Source organism: Plecotus auritus, assembly GCF_963455305.1.
Source record: "Plecotus auritus genome assembly, chromosome: 7".
Lineage (NCBI taxonomy): Eukaryota > Metazoa > Chordata > Mammalia > Chiroptera > Vespertilionidae > Plecotus > Plecotus auritus.
The window spans coordinates 16,715,348-16,733,147 of NC_137774.1; the positions used below are offsets into that span (position 1 = coordinate 16,715,348).

Here is a 17,800-nt window from a genome sequence, read left to right on the forward strand (position 1 = left end):
GGAGGGAAGCACGGGATTTATCTAGCTCTATTACTAAGGATTTCTAGTTAACAGCCACTCAGGGAGGGTACATGGTCTTGGTCTTAGTAAGGAGTTGGAACTGCTAAGTTGAAATTCTAAGCTGAGATTTTAATATAAAAAGGTCTGTTTTCCAAGAACAAATAGTTACTTCCTCTTAGATCCCTCACATAATCATCTAAAGTATGTCAACCTGACTGACCTCAGTCACTCTCTATCCTATCATCTTTACTGCTCTTATCACCAGTGTTAATTATCTTCCTTATTTACTTGTCCGTATTCCTCCGTCTCAAGGAGGGCAGAGACCTATCTGTTCTGTTTACCACTCTGCATACCCTGCCCTTGGTTCCAATTGTTTTTTGTTTTTTTAATAAATGAATGGGCCAGTAAGCAGATTCCTTCTGAGAATATAACATGATTTTACCTAATTAAAAAAAAAAATTTGGTACTAAAAAGAAAAAGGTAACATCATGTTATATTTTCACCTTAAAATATAATTTTAATTTTTACCCAAGTAATGCATACAAATAATTTAGAAGTTGAAGAATGCTAAAAGACATATTGATATCTTTTGTGCTATCCCTCCTTACTTTTTACATATTACTTCCCAGAGACAGCCACTTTCAAAGCATTTAGCTTTTTCTTTTGGTATTTATGTGCATGCTTCTAAGTAATAAGCTTATACTACTATTCTTTTTTTTCTTTATTGATTAAGGTATTACATATGTGTCCTTATCCCCCCATTGCTCCCTAACCCCACCCCCCACTCTCATGCCCTCACCCGCCCTGGTGTCTGTGTCCATTGGTTAGGCTTATATGCATGCATACAAGTCCTTTGGTTGATCTCTTCCCCTTACCCCCGCCCTCCCCTACCTTCCCTCTGAGGTTTGACGGTCCGATCAATGCTTCTCTGTCTCTGGATCTGTTTTTGTTCATCAGTTTATGTTGTTCATTACTATTCTTGATATATCAAATTTTAGATACCTTTTAACTTCCTATCATCATTGGTGAAGATTTATTTTTTTTAACCACCACTATTCCTTCCCATATACCTCACAATATAATCATAATTTTTAAGCCACTTTTGTTAAACCACTAATCATACATTTTATTTCAACTAAACATTGTTCACTGATAAGCCCTGTAGTGTACTCTGATTGTGTTTCCGTTCACATACAAATATTTGTTTTTTCCTGGCGTTAATATTTTTATTAAAAATGTTTTTTTCTTTATACCTATTGCTAACTTCCCAAAATTTCCAGCAGGTCTCTGAAATGCCTGGCAGTTTATTTCAAAAAAACTTAAATACATTGACAATCTGTTCATTACTTTCTAGGCAACCCCCAATCCCCTTGCCCAGTCCTGCTGCAGTATGAGTCTCCTTTTGCCACTGTCCTTTGTTGGAGTTCCCTTTTTGTGGATCCCATGTCTTCCTCTTTCTGGTAAAGATGCATGAGAAGGACATTTTTTGAGATGACATGTATCTGAAATATCTTTATTCTCTTTGAATGATCATAAATCACCATTTTGAAGGCATTTTTGGCTCATTTGGCTTATAATTCATTAAAGTATGATGCTGTTCTCATTTCTGATCCTCTCCAAGAGACCTGGTTCTTTTCTCTGGAAGCTTGTATAACTTCTTTATTCCTACTCTTCTGAAATTTCATTGGATTGGGTACTAGATGGGTCCCTTTTAAGCTGGAAAGGGAAATTTTTTATTTCTTTGCTAATTCCCAGATTACTATTTTCACCTTCTCTTTCTGTGAATTCTCTTGCTCAGATATTGGATCTTCTGCACAGACCATCTGAGTTTTATTTTTTGTTTTAGCTTCACCTCCTCTTCCATTTTTCATCTGTTTTGTTGTTGTTGTGGATTACATTCTAGGAGGTTTCCTTGACTCTATCTTTCAACCCATCTATTTAATTTTTAATCTGACCATCATTTTCAACTTCAGAAGCTCTTTCTTTATTTGCTATTTTCATCTTTACCTTCATTTTTATCCTATTCCTGTAAAGTGGGTATAATTTTTCTCCCTGAGGGTATTATTTATAATTTTGTGAAATTTTTGTCACCTCCTAATACTCTGAATCCTGGTTTCATTCCTTTTTTCTTATGTTCACCTCTATCTCATGTTGGAGGTTTTCTTCAAAAGCATAGCAGTTCGCCCTGGCCTGGTAGCTTGGTTCGTTGGTTGGAGCGTTGTCTGGTACACCAAAAGGTTGCGGGTTTGATTCCCGATTGGCACATACCTAGGTTGCTGGTTGGATCCCCGGTCAGGCTCACGGGAGGCAACAGATGGATGTTTCTCTTTGTCTCTCTAAAAAAAAAAAAAAAAAGTAAGCATAGTTCTTAGTTCTTAAAGTTGAGTGGTCTTATGTGCTTGTTGCGTTTGCTATATGTTGGGCTTCTCTGTGGGTTTGGGAGGGGCCTGGCTGTCAGTGTTCTGGAGCTTATGTATGTAGCTCTTTTGGCATCTTTTGTTCACTGTTGTCTCATTTTCTATTCTTTGTCCTTGTGGGTTTGTACCCTTTGCCCCTGCTTTACTGTCACTTTAATAGATGTTGGGTCATGTTTAACCAGCAGATCTGTCATGTTTTCTTGAGCACTCTTATTTTTGCACACGCAGTTCCCTCTACTTGGCCTGGTTACCCTTTCCTCTCTTAGCATTACCATATCTCCTGTAGATTTATACATCTATGAAATTATTAAGAGATTTGCTAATGACTTTAGGTTGGGTCTTAGACCTTTCACTTTGGGAATATCTCAAAATAAACTTAGTCATCCAAGTGATTTTGTTTTATAAGATGCCTCATTTCAATGTTTACATGTCAATATTTAGTTATGGTATAACTTCTTAATTCTCAAATAACTACCCAGAGGCACATGTCATGAAATGTCCTCTTTTAGATGATAGCAGGGTGCTAAAGTCTCATTATTGCAATTTAAGGAGAAACAACTGTACTATATAACAGTGTAGCTTTATGAGCAAAGCCATATATATTTTACGATATTTTTATTGGTTTCAGAGAGGAAGGAAGAGGGAGAGAGAGAAACATTAATGATGAGAGAGAATCATTGATCGGCTGCCTTCTGCATGCGTCCTACTGGAGATCGAGCCTGCAGCCCGGGCATATGCCCTGACCAGGAATTGAACCTTGATCTGACTTATATTTTGAAAAGATGAGACATGGCCTGCAGGCCGCAAGTTTGACATGCTTGCTGCAGAGGGACAAGGGTAAGAGCATCAAAACCAGTTGGAAGTTGAAGGCAGTAATCTAAGGTAAGAGATGATGGTGACTTGGACTAAGATTGTATTAGTGGCGCCGTGGCCAATGTTGCTAAGTGGTTAGAGTGTTGGTGCAAGCACCAAAGGGTCTTGGGTTCGATTCCCAGTCAAAGGTATGTTCCTGGGTTGCACTTTTAATCCCCGGCCGGGGTAGGGGCACATTCAGGAGGCAACCAATTGATGTTTCCCTCTCTTTCTTTCTCTCTCCCCTTCTCTCTTTCTCTCCCCCCGGCCCCCGTTCCAATCTCTCTAAAAAATGGAAAAAATATTCTCAGGCGAGGATTAACAACAACAAAAAGATTATAGCAGTAAAGTGGTGAGAAGTTCTCACAACTGTAATAATAAAAGCATAATATGCTAATTAGACCGGACTTCCTTCTGACGACCTGATCGCCGGGGCTGCGAGGGAAGCCCAGGTCCCAGGTGCCAGAGGGAAGCCGGTGCCGGCGCTGGGGGAAGGAAGGCCTGCTCTTGCATGAATTTTGTGCATCAGGCCTCTAGTTCTAGTTATATTTTGAAGACAGAACCAACAGAATTTGTTAATGGATTGGCTGTTGTGGGGGGAGAAGGGAGAAGGGGCAAGAGGAGAATAGAGATTGGAATCAAGGCTTATTTTCAAGGTTTTTAGCCTGAGCACAAGTAAGAATGGAATTGTCATTTGCTAAAATGGGGAAGATTGGAGGGGAATTATTAGGCTGGGAGAAGTTTTTGATGAAGGGGTTAGTTTGGGGTACATTAAATTTGAGATGATTGTTAGACATCCAAGTGGAGGTATTGAGTACACAGTTAGATAGCTATTGGACTCTGGAGTCCATGAGAAAGGATAGGGCATTTATAAAGTGAGAGCATAGGGAAACAGAAGTTTACTATTAAAATACTTTTAACAGCAAAACCTTTTCCTTTGAAACTGCACATTCTTTTCTCATGGATATTGGAGTCTCTATAAAAGTGGTATTCTATGACTATGTTAGTAGAAATGTTGTCTGAGTCACCAAATGCAATAAACCACCTCAAATTTAGGGCATAAAACAGCAACCATTTTATGATGCTCTCGGATTCTGGGGCTGGAATTTAGAGAGGCACAGCAGGGATGTCTTGTCTTTGCTCCACAATGTCTGGGGCCTCAGCTGGGAAGACTTGGACATCTGGGGGCACTCATTGCTGCTTTACTCACATATAGTGCCTGGGCTGGAATGAGTCAAAGGCTGATCATAGCTGGGATGCAGACCAAGTGCCTCCATGTGGAAGAGCCTTTTGCCTTGGGCTTCTCACAAGATGTTGGCTGGGTTCTGGAGAATGAGCCTTTCAAGAGAATCAGGTGGAAGCGGCATAGCCTTGGCAGCTGCATTTGGATAGTTCCGCCATCCTCTGTTGCTTGGAGCAGTCATGGATTTAGCCAGGTTCAAGAGAAGAGGGCAAAGATCCCTTCTTTCAATGGGACAGGTATCCATGAATTTGAGCCATGTTTTCTAACCACCACAAATGCTCTTTGAATTTGAGGTTCTGCCCCCAATCCATAGTTACTTTAAAGGAAGAAGTTCTAACACAGGATCTATGGGTATATAGACTCTTAGCACCAGTTATAAATTGCTTCATGCTAAGCAACCAGGACTACCTTAATATCTCTTATAGGGAAAGTGACCAGAATAAATTTGAGAAAAGAGTCTTCCTTCTCTTCAAAAAGTATTGATCTATATTGTTGGTTTGTGATGTTGAGATTCAGAAATTTGTTTCCTTTCTCTGCTTCATTTCATTTGCCTGTCTTAAAAGAATATTAATAACTTACATTGCATTCTAGATCAGTGGATGCTTTTATGACTCTTATTTGGGCTTTGGCCAAAGATAACAGAACCCACAGGCTTTTCCAGCAACTTGCCCTTCTCCTCCCTTCAGTTGCCTTCCAGCTTGGAAATTATGACATGACGATTTGCTTGCCCAACCTACAGTTGTTTCTCAAAGGCTGCACTCTTTCTGTTTTAAAAAGTTGGCAGCCTGCCTCTGATCCCTGTGAGGGTGAGTCCATCAGCATTCACAGCTCACTGAAAGGATGCTTGGCTTCTCTCTGGAAAAACTTTCAAATTCTAGGTAGCCAGTCATACAGGGTAGAGTTCATCTTGTTTCCCAGATGCAGAAGTCTTATGGGTGCCATACTTTCCAGTATTGTGGCCATCGTGACTGTTCAGCAGAAACTTTTGCAGTGGAGGTGATATTTATGTGTGTGTGCAAATGTGAGTAAAGGAAACTATAAAGGAAATGTTTTTTGGTGTCTTAAATCTAATATCCCGTTGGAAGCTCTGGATAGGAATGATACATGAGGGTTGCCAGCAGAGAGCTTTGCAAATGGAGGAAATGGAATTAAAACAAGAAAAAGCCTCAGCTGCATACATCATATTACGACAGTATTAATAAGTACTGCAGGCATTCAGAGTTAAAGCAGTGATTGGACCAGAGGTGAAGTCAGGGAAAGCCTCTAACACTGTCTGGAAAGGGACATATAATGCCACCAAGGAGAAAAACAGTTTAGGTGAGACTTATCTGTGAGAATGGAACAAAGTCTGTAGGGGGTGGGGGTGGAGAAGGAGATAAGTTGACTTGATGGAAGACAGGACATTTTTGAAGTCATCTTGAGGCTGGAGAAAGGAGCTGGAGTTGGCCTAAGTTGGCTGAGGAGTTGGAGAGCCTTAGACAGGAATAAAGATTTTGTAATGGACAATGAGAAGTTAGTTATATTTTTGAGCTGGGGATGTGCTGTGATTTTACTCTTATTGAAAGGATACTGCCGGGTAATTTTTTAATTTTTCAAAAAGCAAAAGTGAAAGAGTTGGTCTGCTTCTCAGAATACTTCTTAGTGGACGCAGTGTCCTCGCCTGGGAGAATCTGGCTTATCAATGTAGTTGTAATTCATACCAGCGTTTTATTCATTCTGCTGGATACTGGGGTCAGTCCAGTATAGCGGTTACAAGTGCAGGTTATGGAGTCATAGTGCTTGGGTCTAAGTAGTGGTGATGGTGATGGAAGGAAGGCCTGTGGAGGGAGGCCTTGGTATTTTTGAGTAGCTGAAAGAAGAGCAGAGGGAGTGCCAGGAGCTCGGCCAGTAGGCTGGTGCCAGCTGACACAAGAAAGGCAGTGCTAGCCAGGCCATCAACACTTACCAACACTTCTATACTGTGTGCCAGCTGTGTCCTAAGCGCTTTGTGTACATTAATCTTTAGTTCTAACAATGACCCTGTGAGGTAAGTCCTGTTTTCTCCCCCTTTTTACAGATGGGGAAACTGAGGCACAAAGAGGCAAAATAACTGGCACTCTCTCACATACATTTAAGTGGTGGAGCCAGGACTTAGGTCTGGGCACTGTAGCTCCAGGATCCATGCTCTAAGCACAACACTTTTCTGACATAATATTACATATTTTGTTTCTCAACCTAAGAACAATGCAAAGTCATCAATGGGGTTTTAAGTAGGCGAGTAGCAAGATCAAGTCTATGTCTTGAAAATGTCTCTCTACAATGTGGAAAATGGACTGGAAGGAGGCAAGCATATGTGGGGAGACAGTTCAAAGCTCTTGTGGCCCAGCTGCATTGTGGCTCCGAGATTTCTGTCCGATTTTCTCTGATGCCTTTTCTTGGGGGAAGGGTGTGTGTGCTGGGTTCTGATATTTTTGGTTAAATATCAATTTACTACTTATACTGCAGCATTTATTCTTGGATTGCAGTAACCTTATGTCTTGAGGGGATGGAACCTGATCATAATTTATAACTGAAGAGTCTTTAGAGGCCATCTAGCCCAGTTGCTCTTCCAGTATCAGAATTACTGCTGTGACATTTCTCAGGGTGAGCATTTAACCTCCATTTGAACACCAAACGCAACAGGAATGTGGGAGTTTGTCCCTTACTCCTTTCTCTGGTCGCCTTTGCCCTTCAAACAGTCACCGAGTCCCATGCTGTCTTCCTCATTAATGTCTCTGGAAGATGTCTGCTTGAAAACATTTCTGAGGCTGCTACCCAAGTTTGGGCTGCCACCACCTCTTACCTTGATCCTTTCATCTTAAGGGATCTTTCGGAAATGTAAAGCAAATGATCATTTGTCTGCTTCAAGCTTTGCAGACCTCACCACTGCCCTATTTCTTTTTTTTTTTTTTTTTTTTTAAATATATTTTATTGATTTTTTTACAGAGAGGAAGGGAGAGGGATAGAGAGCTAGAAACATCAATGAGAGAGAAACATCGATCAGCTGCCTCCTGCACATCTCCCACTGAGGATGTGCCCGCAACCAAGGTACGTGCCCTTGACCGGAATCGAACCCGGGACCTTTCAGTCCGCAGGCTGATGCTCTATCCACTGAGCCAAACCGGTTTTGGCTGCCCTATTTCTTCATGTGGCTTACATGAGAGTCTTCTGCAACCTCATCTTCTTCTTTTTTTAATATATATTTTATTGATTTTTTACAGAGAGGAAGGAAGAGGGATAGAGAGTTAGAAACATCGATGAGAGAGAAACATCCATCAGCTGCCTCTTGCACACCCCCTACTGGGGATGTGCCCGCAACCAAGTTACATGCCCTTGACCGGAATCGAACCTGGGACCTTTCAGTCCACAGGCCGACGCTCTATCCACTGAGCCAAACCGGTTTTGGCCTCATCTTCTTATGCAGTTTCTGCAATGTTCTGCTTCATGACAACTGCCTGGACCCCACCCTGAAGATTATTATTGAGTCCAGCTAGTGTAAGGACCAACGTCTGGCTTCTCACAGTTCCTTAGGTGATTCTAATGTGCATCCAGAGTTGAGCTCTGACCTCTGCTCTGTATTCCCAGGTTCTCAGTCTGGCCACACATTAACATCATCTGATGAGCTTTTAAATGTCGAAACCTGGTTCCCACCCTCAGCAATTCTGATTTGGCACCTGGTTTGGTTGCCACGAATCTCTGTATTTATTTATTTTAAAAAGTATCTGCCCTTATAATTCTAATCTGCAGCCAGGGGTTGGAACCTCTGCATACAGAGGAAATCACTCCAAGGACAGAATTCGGAGTAGATGTTATGGGGAAAGAATTCCAGTTTTGGAGTGATTTATCCTTTTCATGTAGAGATCTCCAAGTATTTGAAGAACCACTCTTCCATAATTTAGTTTTTTCTCTGCTAACCCCACTTCCTGTTCCTCAAGCCTTTTTACTGGGCAAAACATTCAAGTTTTTGGACTCCTTACACCCTAGGACTATGTATTTGTTTTTCAGTGTGCCCTTTAAAATGTGATACAATTAGAATGTCATTCTAGATATGGGCCAGTTTCAGCAGGACTAATAGATCCTTTAGTCGTAACACTTTATATGTCTGTTAACATACTATAAGGTCACATTGACTTGGTATCATGGTTGACTCATGAGTTACCTAAAGATCAATTAAAACTCCCACTGTAAGCATAATAGCTAAGAGCAGGAACTTTGAAAACAAACTACTATATTTGAGTTAGGATTCCAACTTCATGCCTACTACCGGTATGACCTTGGGTGACTCACCTATATCCTGTGCCTCAGCTTCCTCCTCTGTAAAATGGGGATAAAAATAGCATCTATCTCACAGGATTGTGTGAGAATGAAATAAATAAATAAATAAATAAATAAATAAATAAATAAATAAATCAATAAATGTCAAGTGCTTAAAACAGTGGCTGACACATAGTAAGTACTATATAAATATTAGCCATAATCATTACTTATTTGGATTGCTCTTAAACCAAGGTGATATTTTATTTTTTTTTAATAAAAATTTTTTAAAATATATTTTATTGATTTTTTTACAGAGAGGAAGGGAGAGGGATAGAGAGTTAGAAACATCGATGAGCGAGAACATCAATCAGCTGCCTCCTGCACACCCCCCCCACTAGGGATGTGCCCGCAACCAAGGCACATGCCCTTGACTAGAATCGAACCTGGGATCTTTCAGTCCACAGGCCGACGCTCTATCCACTGAGCCAAACCAGTTAGGGCAACCAAGGTGATTTTTAAAATATATTATATTTGTATTGATTTCAGAGAGAAAGGGAGAGGGAGAGATAGAAACATTAATGATGAGAATCATTGATTGGCTGCTTCCTGCACGCCCCCTACTGGGGATCGAGCCTGCACCCTGGGTATGTGCCCTGATTGAGAATCGAACCCGCCACCTTTTCTATGTACCATGGAACGATGCTCCAACCAACTGCGCTGTACATCCGTTATGTTGTGTGTTTTTTAAACTTTTACAACAATCCTTAAAAGAGGGGTACTTCTCCATTTTACTGAAGAAGAAGCCTGTTCGGCAGTCAAGTAATGTTTTCCAAACAAACAGCTGATAAATGGCAGTCAGGGTTTGCACCCTGGCGCAGCCAGTATAAAGTCTCATTTCCTTGGCCTCATACCCCACTGCTTTGGAGCAGTGTGTCTGGGTGGAGGAGTGGAAGTGTCACAAAGCGGGGGCAACACACAAATTCTGTCTGTTTTGTGGTTTTCATATAGAGTCAGACCAGTTTTCAGGCAGCTTTAACCATAAACTGTGCACTTAGTAACTGATGAAGCATGTCCGTATTACTTTCAATTTGGAGAGATTTATGTTTCTGTAGTATTTGTGATCAAATATAGTACCTATCCCAAATGAAGTATGGAAAATACATCAGTGTGTTCTTTTAAATTTCTTACCATTATTAGCTTAGAAATAATAAGAGGTCTTGGTAATTCATAGTTCTCAGAATCTTTTTCCCCAAAGACAGCTGAGTATGCACTAGATTTGGGGTAATTCTTTTGGTTTTGTTTTTAAAACCCTGGCTGTCCTTCAAGGATTAGAGCACTAGGTTTCCTTTCCTTTCCTTTTGCTGTTCACATTCCTGGTAGTCTCTGCCTCTTAAAGTAAATCTGATAATTTTTATTCTCTCTGTTTCGGATATACACTAGATAACTATGCAAAGGTAGTGCTAGTGATCAGATTTGGAATGGAGAAAATAATGTGCTTGGCACAAGAGGCTTTAACTCTTCCTAGAAAAATTAAAGTGAGGTAAGAAGAATGAGGGAAATAGACTTTTTTGGGGTTAGAGTGCTCCAGAGTGTCATGAAAAACTGTCCTTTTCCTTATTTCTCCAAGCTCTACCCCCAGGAATTTAGTGCTTCTTTCATATATTACATTTTGCCACATTAGTGGGGAAACTCTTAATTCAATTTTTCTTATATCTCAACGTCCATTTTTGCAAGGAAGAGTTGGTTTCTGACTTTAAAACAAATCCTATTATTTGTAATTGAGTGTTGCAATAAGTATAGTTCACATTGGGCACTCAAGTGCTAACATTTGTCTTTCTGGGAAATCAAAATTAGATTTATATATAGACTTATTGTAAAGGTAAACATCTAGTCTTTAAACCTTATAAAGGTGCTATTGGGATTTGTAAGCAATGAAATTATATGTTTATTATACAAGGATACTTACTTTGAATTATCTATTTTTTAAATTTGAAATTTCAAAGTCTTACCATGTAGGGTGATTATGAATGGTTAAGTTAACAACCATTGAATAGTTAAGGCTTTAATATTTAAATGTGGACTATCATTCATTACACCTTTCATCCTACAGTGAAAGTTTCATAAAGATTGAGTGTCTTTGTCTAGCATTAATTGCCTTTTACTTTTTCTCCTCTTCTTTTAAAAAAACTTTTATTGATTGATTTGAGAGAGAAAAACGTTGATTTGTTGTTTTACTTGTTTATGCATTCATTGGTTGATTCTTGTATGTGTCCTGACTGGGGATCCAATCCGCAACCTTCGTGTATCGGGATGATGCTGTAACGATCTAGGTATTTCTAATATAGACTACGGCCAACACCCAAAGAAAAATCGGGTGATACATTGCAGGGTGAAACAAATTATCTTTAGATCACTTTCTGTTCTGAATGGTTTTCCTCCCTCTCCTCACTTTCTACCCTCCCGCCTGGGCCCCTGTTGTAAACGCACTGGTGCATGAATGTGAAATACAAGTCTTATTTTATTATTATTATTATTTTTTATTTGCAAAGTACGTATGTATTTTTACAAGTCTTATTTTAAAAGAAGTTTTATGAAATGATGTATGAAACCCTTTGGTAAGTGGTCCTGACTTGTGTTCTCAACTTGCCCTTGGTTACTTTAGATAGAAGTATATAAATGAGAACTGTGATTTTGGACAAACTTTTCTAGTGATCTTTACAGTAATAAGTTCCCCATTAGACAATAATTGTTTGCCTTATGACTTGTTGTTGGTAAAGTTATCCCCAAGGGGTTGAGAAATTCCTGTTTAGAAAAGTCCAGAAAGTCTTTGGTGACTTACTGTTTCATTTTCTTTTTCTTTACTCTTCAGTTGTAGAAAACAGTATCACACTTTTCCTTCATATGCTAACATTTGCTATCTTCTAACCTAAATTTAGCAAACACATTGAGAGAATTAAGCCCTATGTCATACCCTAAGACAGCCACTGTATAGAGTGTATTGTTTTCTCTCCTATGCACCCAGAATGGTACTTGGCACTTAAATTGTTGTGCAAATCACTTTCTATGTTCTGGGGTTCAGTGAAAGTGGTTATTGAATCTCAGGTTTAGGATTATTCCGTAGATAAGAAATACTTTAGTTAGAATGGAGGCCTTGGCCGGGTAGCTCAGTTGGTTAGACTCTAACCGTTAGAGCATCATCCCAATAAGCCAAGGATGAGGGTTTGTAACCAGGTCAGGGCACATACAGGAATCAACCAATGAATTTATAAATAAGTGGAATAACAAATTGATGTTTCTCTGTGTCTGTCTGTCTCTTCCTCCCTCCCTCTCTCTCTAAAAAAAACCCAAAAAAACAAAAAAGAATAAATTAAAAAATAATAATAATTAAGTGAGGTTCTTTAGATTGTAATTTGAAAAATCAGAATTGAGATTGTGAAATAAAGTTAGACCTTTTAAATTTTTTCCCAGTAAAACAATTACCGCAAAGCTAGTTGGCAGTGGTTTTCCTAGACAATTTGGCTAGTGCTCTCTTAGGGATATGCTCTTGTTATGAAGAGCATTTGGTCTGATTGCTCTGTGGCCCCTATTGGTTAAATATGGTTTGTAGCTAAGCATCCATTAAGGAGATCACTATCTGACTCTTTGCCCATGTCCTCCTTGAAAATGCTGCCTGCTCTTTGACTTTTAATTTACAACTATTAAAAATATTCTTTTATCTAACTATTTTATACTAGAGGCCTGGTGCACGAAATTTGTGCACTTGGGGGCGGGGTCCCTCAACCTGGCCTGTGCCCTCTCGCAGTCTGGGAGCCCTTGGGAGATGTCCGACTGATGGCTTAGGCCCGCTCCCCGCAGAGCTGGCCTAAGCCGGCAGTCAGACATCCTTAGTGCTGCTGCAGAGGCAGGAGCGGCTCCCGCCACCTGTTGCGCTCACCAGCCATGAGCCCGGCTCAGGACTTCTGGCTGAACGGCGCTCCCCCTGTGGAAGCGCATTGACCACCAGGGGACAACTCCTGCATTGAGTGTCTGCCTCCTGGTGGTCAGTGTGCATCATAGCGACCTGTCGTCCCGCCATTCGGTTGATTTGCATATTAGCCCTTTATTATATAGGATATATGATAGCTATTTTATATATATAATATTAGCATATATATATATGTGATAGCTATTATAGTATTACTTACAGTGATTAGACTAAGAAGTAGAACATAACACGAGTCACTTTTGGTGCTTTAATTTTATGGAAAAAACTATTAGCTAGTTTCTGATTTAAGAAATAGCACAATTACTGTTCTATTTACTAAAACCCCAACTCAAATTAAAATAACAGCAAAAACCCTCTGAATTATGGACTAGAAATGAATTGGACTGTTTTCAACAACTTGTAATTTGTTAATGGTACTAGTATATTAGTTTGAAAATGCAAATATTCATGCATGATTCCAATGTTAATCTATAACTGATCAGGTATTATGGGATGCTGCTTTGTGGTTTTACCTTAGAACTTCAGGGAGCAGACTGTGAGGGCTCTATGTTTATATCTAAGATAAGCAAATTTATAATAACACAAGTATATTTTGAAAAGTAGGTATCTATTTCTTTAAATCCTTTGTTAGAAGAACCACAGTTTTTTGGTTACATAAGAACAGCAGTATCCAACAAAAGTGGAATGCAAGTCACATATGTAATTCTAAAGTTGTTAATAGCTATATTAAGAGAAATAAAAATGGGTGAAATTCATTTTAATAATATGTTTTAGTTTCCCCAATATATCCAAAATATTATCAATTCAATACCAATGAGATATTTTACTTTATTTAAAGTGTATTTTACACTTAAAGCACATCTCAGTTTGAACCAGCCACATTTCACGTGTCCAATAGCCACACGTGGGAAGTGGCTACCTTATTTCATTACATTCAAATTGCAGTAGAATCTACATAAATTGGCATGTTAGACAGATTTCTATGCAAATCAGGTCTTAAGAAACATAAGGCAGATCCCTATGCTTTTAGCCTAGAAGGCATATTTTAACTTGGCTCTAATGTGAATGTTAGAAGAGCGTTCTAGTGACCTTTGATTTCTTGTTGAGGTAATACACACCATGGTTACAGTACTTCAGCATGTAACATGTGGCCTGCTCTGAGAAATAAATAAATCAAGAAGTCCAGTTAAGTGTATGTGTTTGTGTATATTCTGTCTTTCCTTAAATGTTCTTACTATCCCAGAGAACCATCTCAATATACTTTGATCTGTACATTCCTTAGTCTTTGGCTATTACTTGCTGTTACTTTCACAATTTTTCAAGACTACTTAGTCGGTGTTGCTATTCAGAAAGAGGACTAAAGGTGGTCAGCCAGATTGGTTTGCCATGACTGAACTTTTCCCTGGGGTATTCACTAACCTGACGACAACATATATGCCCGGTGTTTAGCTTCTCTTCTCTCTCATTTCAGACTGAGAAATATAAGACAAAATTACTTTTTGTTGAGTGGGAGAATCCCAGTTAGACCCTTGCTTATACTCTTAAACCTGTAGTCTTGGAATTAGCTCTCTGTTCTCCCTGAACATCCACAACCCACATTTTGGTCTTAGTTCAGGTTTACTGTATATACCTCCCAGTTCACTTAAAAGGGGTATAGGGTGGAAAGAAAGGAACTGACACCTGTTGAACATCTGTTGTAAGCTAGGACTGAGCTGGGTGCTTAGAAATATTATTTCAACAGCCCTGAGGGGTGGAAATTATGATCTCTATTTTATAGATGAGGAAATGGAATTCTGGAAGTAATTTTTCAACTTCACATTCCTCAGGTAGATGATTATTGAACTTGGCATCATGCCCATATTATCCTCTCGTTTAGAAGAAGCTGTGATGTGGTTCCTTAAGTAGAGATTGTGAATGTGAATGTGTTGGTATAAATTGGGAGAGACATGCCAGGATCCTTTCCAAAGACTCTTTTATCCCTAATCACAGATCTGATGCCTATGTTTGGTACATAGGGTATTTCTAGATTGTTTACCCTACCGGGGCTTGTGGTAACCACATGAACGCTTTGGTTTACAGTTGAGACCCCTGACTCCAGCAGGATGGCCCAATGGAATCAGCTACAGCAGCTCGACACACGGTACCTGGAGCAGCTTCATCAGCTGTACAGTGACAGCTTCCCAATGGAGCTGCGGCAGTTCCTGGCCCCTTGGATTGAGAGTCAAGATTGGTAAGTCCTGCCGCCAGTGTGGCTCAGAGGTTGAGTGACAACCTATGAACCAGGAGGACCCTGGTTCTATTCCCGGTCAGGGCATATGTCCAGGTTGTGGGCTCAATCTCCAGTAGGGGGTGTGTAGGAGGCAGCCAATCAATGATTCTCTCTCATCATAGATGTTTCTCTCTCTCTCCCTCTCCCTTCCCCTCTGAAATGAATAAAAATATATTTAAAAAAAAGATTGGTAAGTCCTTCTTGAGAAATTTCCAAATTGTTAGGTTTTGATTTGCATCAAGAAGTATGATTGTAACTCTGTTCTATTTCATTGAAAAATGTATGGGTACAGGTGATGGGGTAAAAGAGATATGGAGGTAAAGAGGTACTCTTAGTCTTGTATAAACATTTTCTGTATTAAAAACACACACCAGCAACTGACTCTTGGCACATCAGCCTGCTTGCTGGTAAAAATTTTTAGGACTGATTTGGATCTCACTGACTTGGTGAGATCCTCTATATGTTTTTACGCTACAGAGACACGCTGCAAATATTTCTTTGTCTGAATGAGAATTCTGTCATGGGTAGAAGTTTGGGTCCTTGCTTCTCATTCCTCTTTAATTAAAGGAGAGAGACACAGAATAAGAGAAATAGACTAGAGGCGATAATGGCACAGAATTCCAACAACTGTTTCACTTTAAGGTGTTCAGATTCACCTATTAATTTTGGTTTAATTCAGGCCTATGACCTAACTTTTCCAGAATTTGGCCAAGTGCCAGGGAGGTGATTCAGAGCTATTGGAGATAGGCTGTCCTACCCTACCCTGGGATTGCTTATTTGTTACTAATAATCTGACCACAGAGTTGACTGAGAATTTAAAGCAAAAAGCATATCAGTCCACGTCACTCAAATATTTTATAAGTATAGACTATGACAATAGCTAATAGTATCTAGAATAATTATTTATAATTATTAAATTGTTGATATTTATTGTTACTGAGCAAGATAAATCTAAAATGATGAGTGGGTTAAAGTATTGGTTTTGCCTTGTTTTTTTCCTCCTTTGCCTTTGTTTTTTCCTCATTGATGGTGATGTGTGTGTAGGTTTCAGAATCATTCCTTATTATTCTTTCTTTTCCTAGGGCTTATGCAGCCAGCAAAGAATCACATGCCACTTTGGTGTTTCATAATCTCCTGGGTGAGATTGACCAGCAGTACAGCCGCTTCCTACAAGAATCAAATGTTCTCTATCAGCACAACCTGCGAAGAATCAAGCAGTTCCTTCAGGTGTGATGAGAAACTGAACCAGACAAGGGTTTTAGATTTCTTTCCTGCCAGTATCTTTTCTCAGTTGGCTAAATAATGAGAACATACCTTGTACTTTAAATATAAGGAGAAGTAATTCGCCCTTTCTCAAATCTCAATATGCTAACCCGTGACCATCATTACCTGAAATTCACTTCTTTAGTTAGTTGAAGTAATAACCTGATTGTTATGTTAATATTATATTAACATGTTAATAATGATTGTAACCAGGTCCCCTCATAGGAAGATGACTCATTCATTCATTCCTTACCCCAGGACATGCTTAGAGATAGAAAGGGAGAGAGAGAGAGGTTTGCCTTCCATACCTGCCCCCTTGCCCCAACTGGGGATTGAACCCATAACCTAGGTATGTGCCCTGACTGAGAATCACACTGACAAAACCCTTCAATGCACAGAATGATACTCAACTAACTGAGCCACTCTGGCCAGCCGGACAACTCTTACTTTCAAATGTTAAAGGTTTGGCCATAATTGGATGCTCCTGGACAAAGCGCATCACCTCCCTATAAGACCAGGATAACAGACTGTCCCGACAATGAGATGTGCCTCCTCTCACAGTAGTACAGCTCATCATGACTGCCTTGCGTCTCTTCTCCCCATCATCTCTCGCTGTTGCAGCCAGGCCTTGAGGCCTTTGTGCTGTTGTTTCATGTAGTAAATGTAACGCTCCATTTATGAGGAGTTTAGCTTCAAGTCAGCAAAGTTTGGTCCACATCTCCTCAGTCTACTGCTGCTTTTCATTCTCCTTCTCTCCTACTTATAGAGCAGGTATCTTGAGAAGCCAATGGAGATTGCCCGAATTGTGGCCCGGTGCCTGTGGGAAGAGTCCCGCCTCCTCCAAACTGCAGCCACTGCAGCCCAGGTGAGACCTGGGAAGAAACACAGTGCTATTGAAGATGTGCTTCCCTTGTGTACAAAGATGTGCTTGCTCTTATATGGTCGTTAGGGTGTACACTGCCCTCTAGGGTAGAAGTGGGTGTTAACTGGGTGTTTTGGGCTTTTAAATTTTATACAATGAAAAAACTTTATTTTTTTCCTGAGTATATAATACTTTCTTACCCATTAAAAAAAATTAAAACATTACAGAAAAGTACAAGGAAGAAAGTTTTTGTAAAAATCTGAACTGTCACTCACTCCCTCTATTGTTCCTCCCCAAGAAAGCAACATTAATAGTCTGGTATATATATCTCCATACCTTTCTCCAGGCTCATATAAACTATATAAAAGTATGTTTTATATAGTTTATATGAGCTCCTCCTCCCCCCTCCTCCTCCCTCTCACAGTATATTTAAATGGGTTTACTTCCCTTCATCTTGCTTTCTTCATTTAATATTATATCATGTAAATCCTAATAAGTTAAGTAATAGAAAGCTAACTCATTTTTTTTATTCGCTGCATTTTAGTCTGTGGTGTAGAGTTGCTGCTGTAATTTATTTAGTTATTTCCCCTTCAATAGACCTTCACTTCATTCTCCCCCCACCCCATTATAAACA

At 39.6% G+C, this 17,800-nt stretch overlaps 1 protein-coding gene across 4 annotated transcripts in view; it reads left to right on the plus strand.

Annotated features, from left to right (window-relative positions):
• STAT3 (signal transducer and activator of transcription 3) overlaps positions 1-17,800 on the plus strand; it is a 49,828-nt gene that overhangs the window by 11,729 nt on the left and 20,299 nt on the right. For all 4 annotated transcript variants that reach the window (XM_080679721.1, XM_080679723.1, XM_080679722.1 and 1 more), the window contains exons 2-4: positions 14,852-15,002; positions 16,124-16,268; positions 17,071-17,169. In XM_080679721.1, the coding sequence (XP_080535847.1) occupies positions 14,875-15,002; positions 16,124-16,268; positions 17,071-17,169 (372 nt within the window). In that variant the 5' untranslated portion in view covers positions 14,852-14,874. The remainder of the gene's footprint in view (positions 1-14,851; positions 15,003-16,123; positions 16,269-17,070; positions 17,170-17,800) is intronic.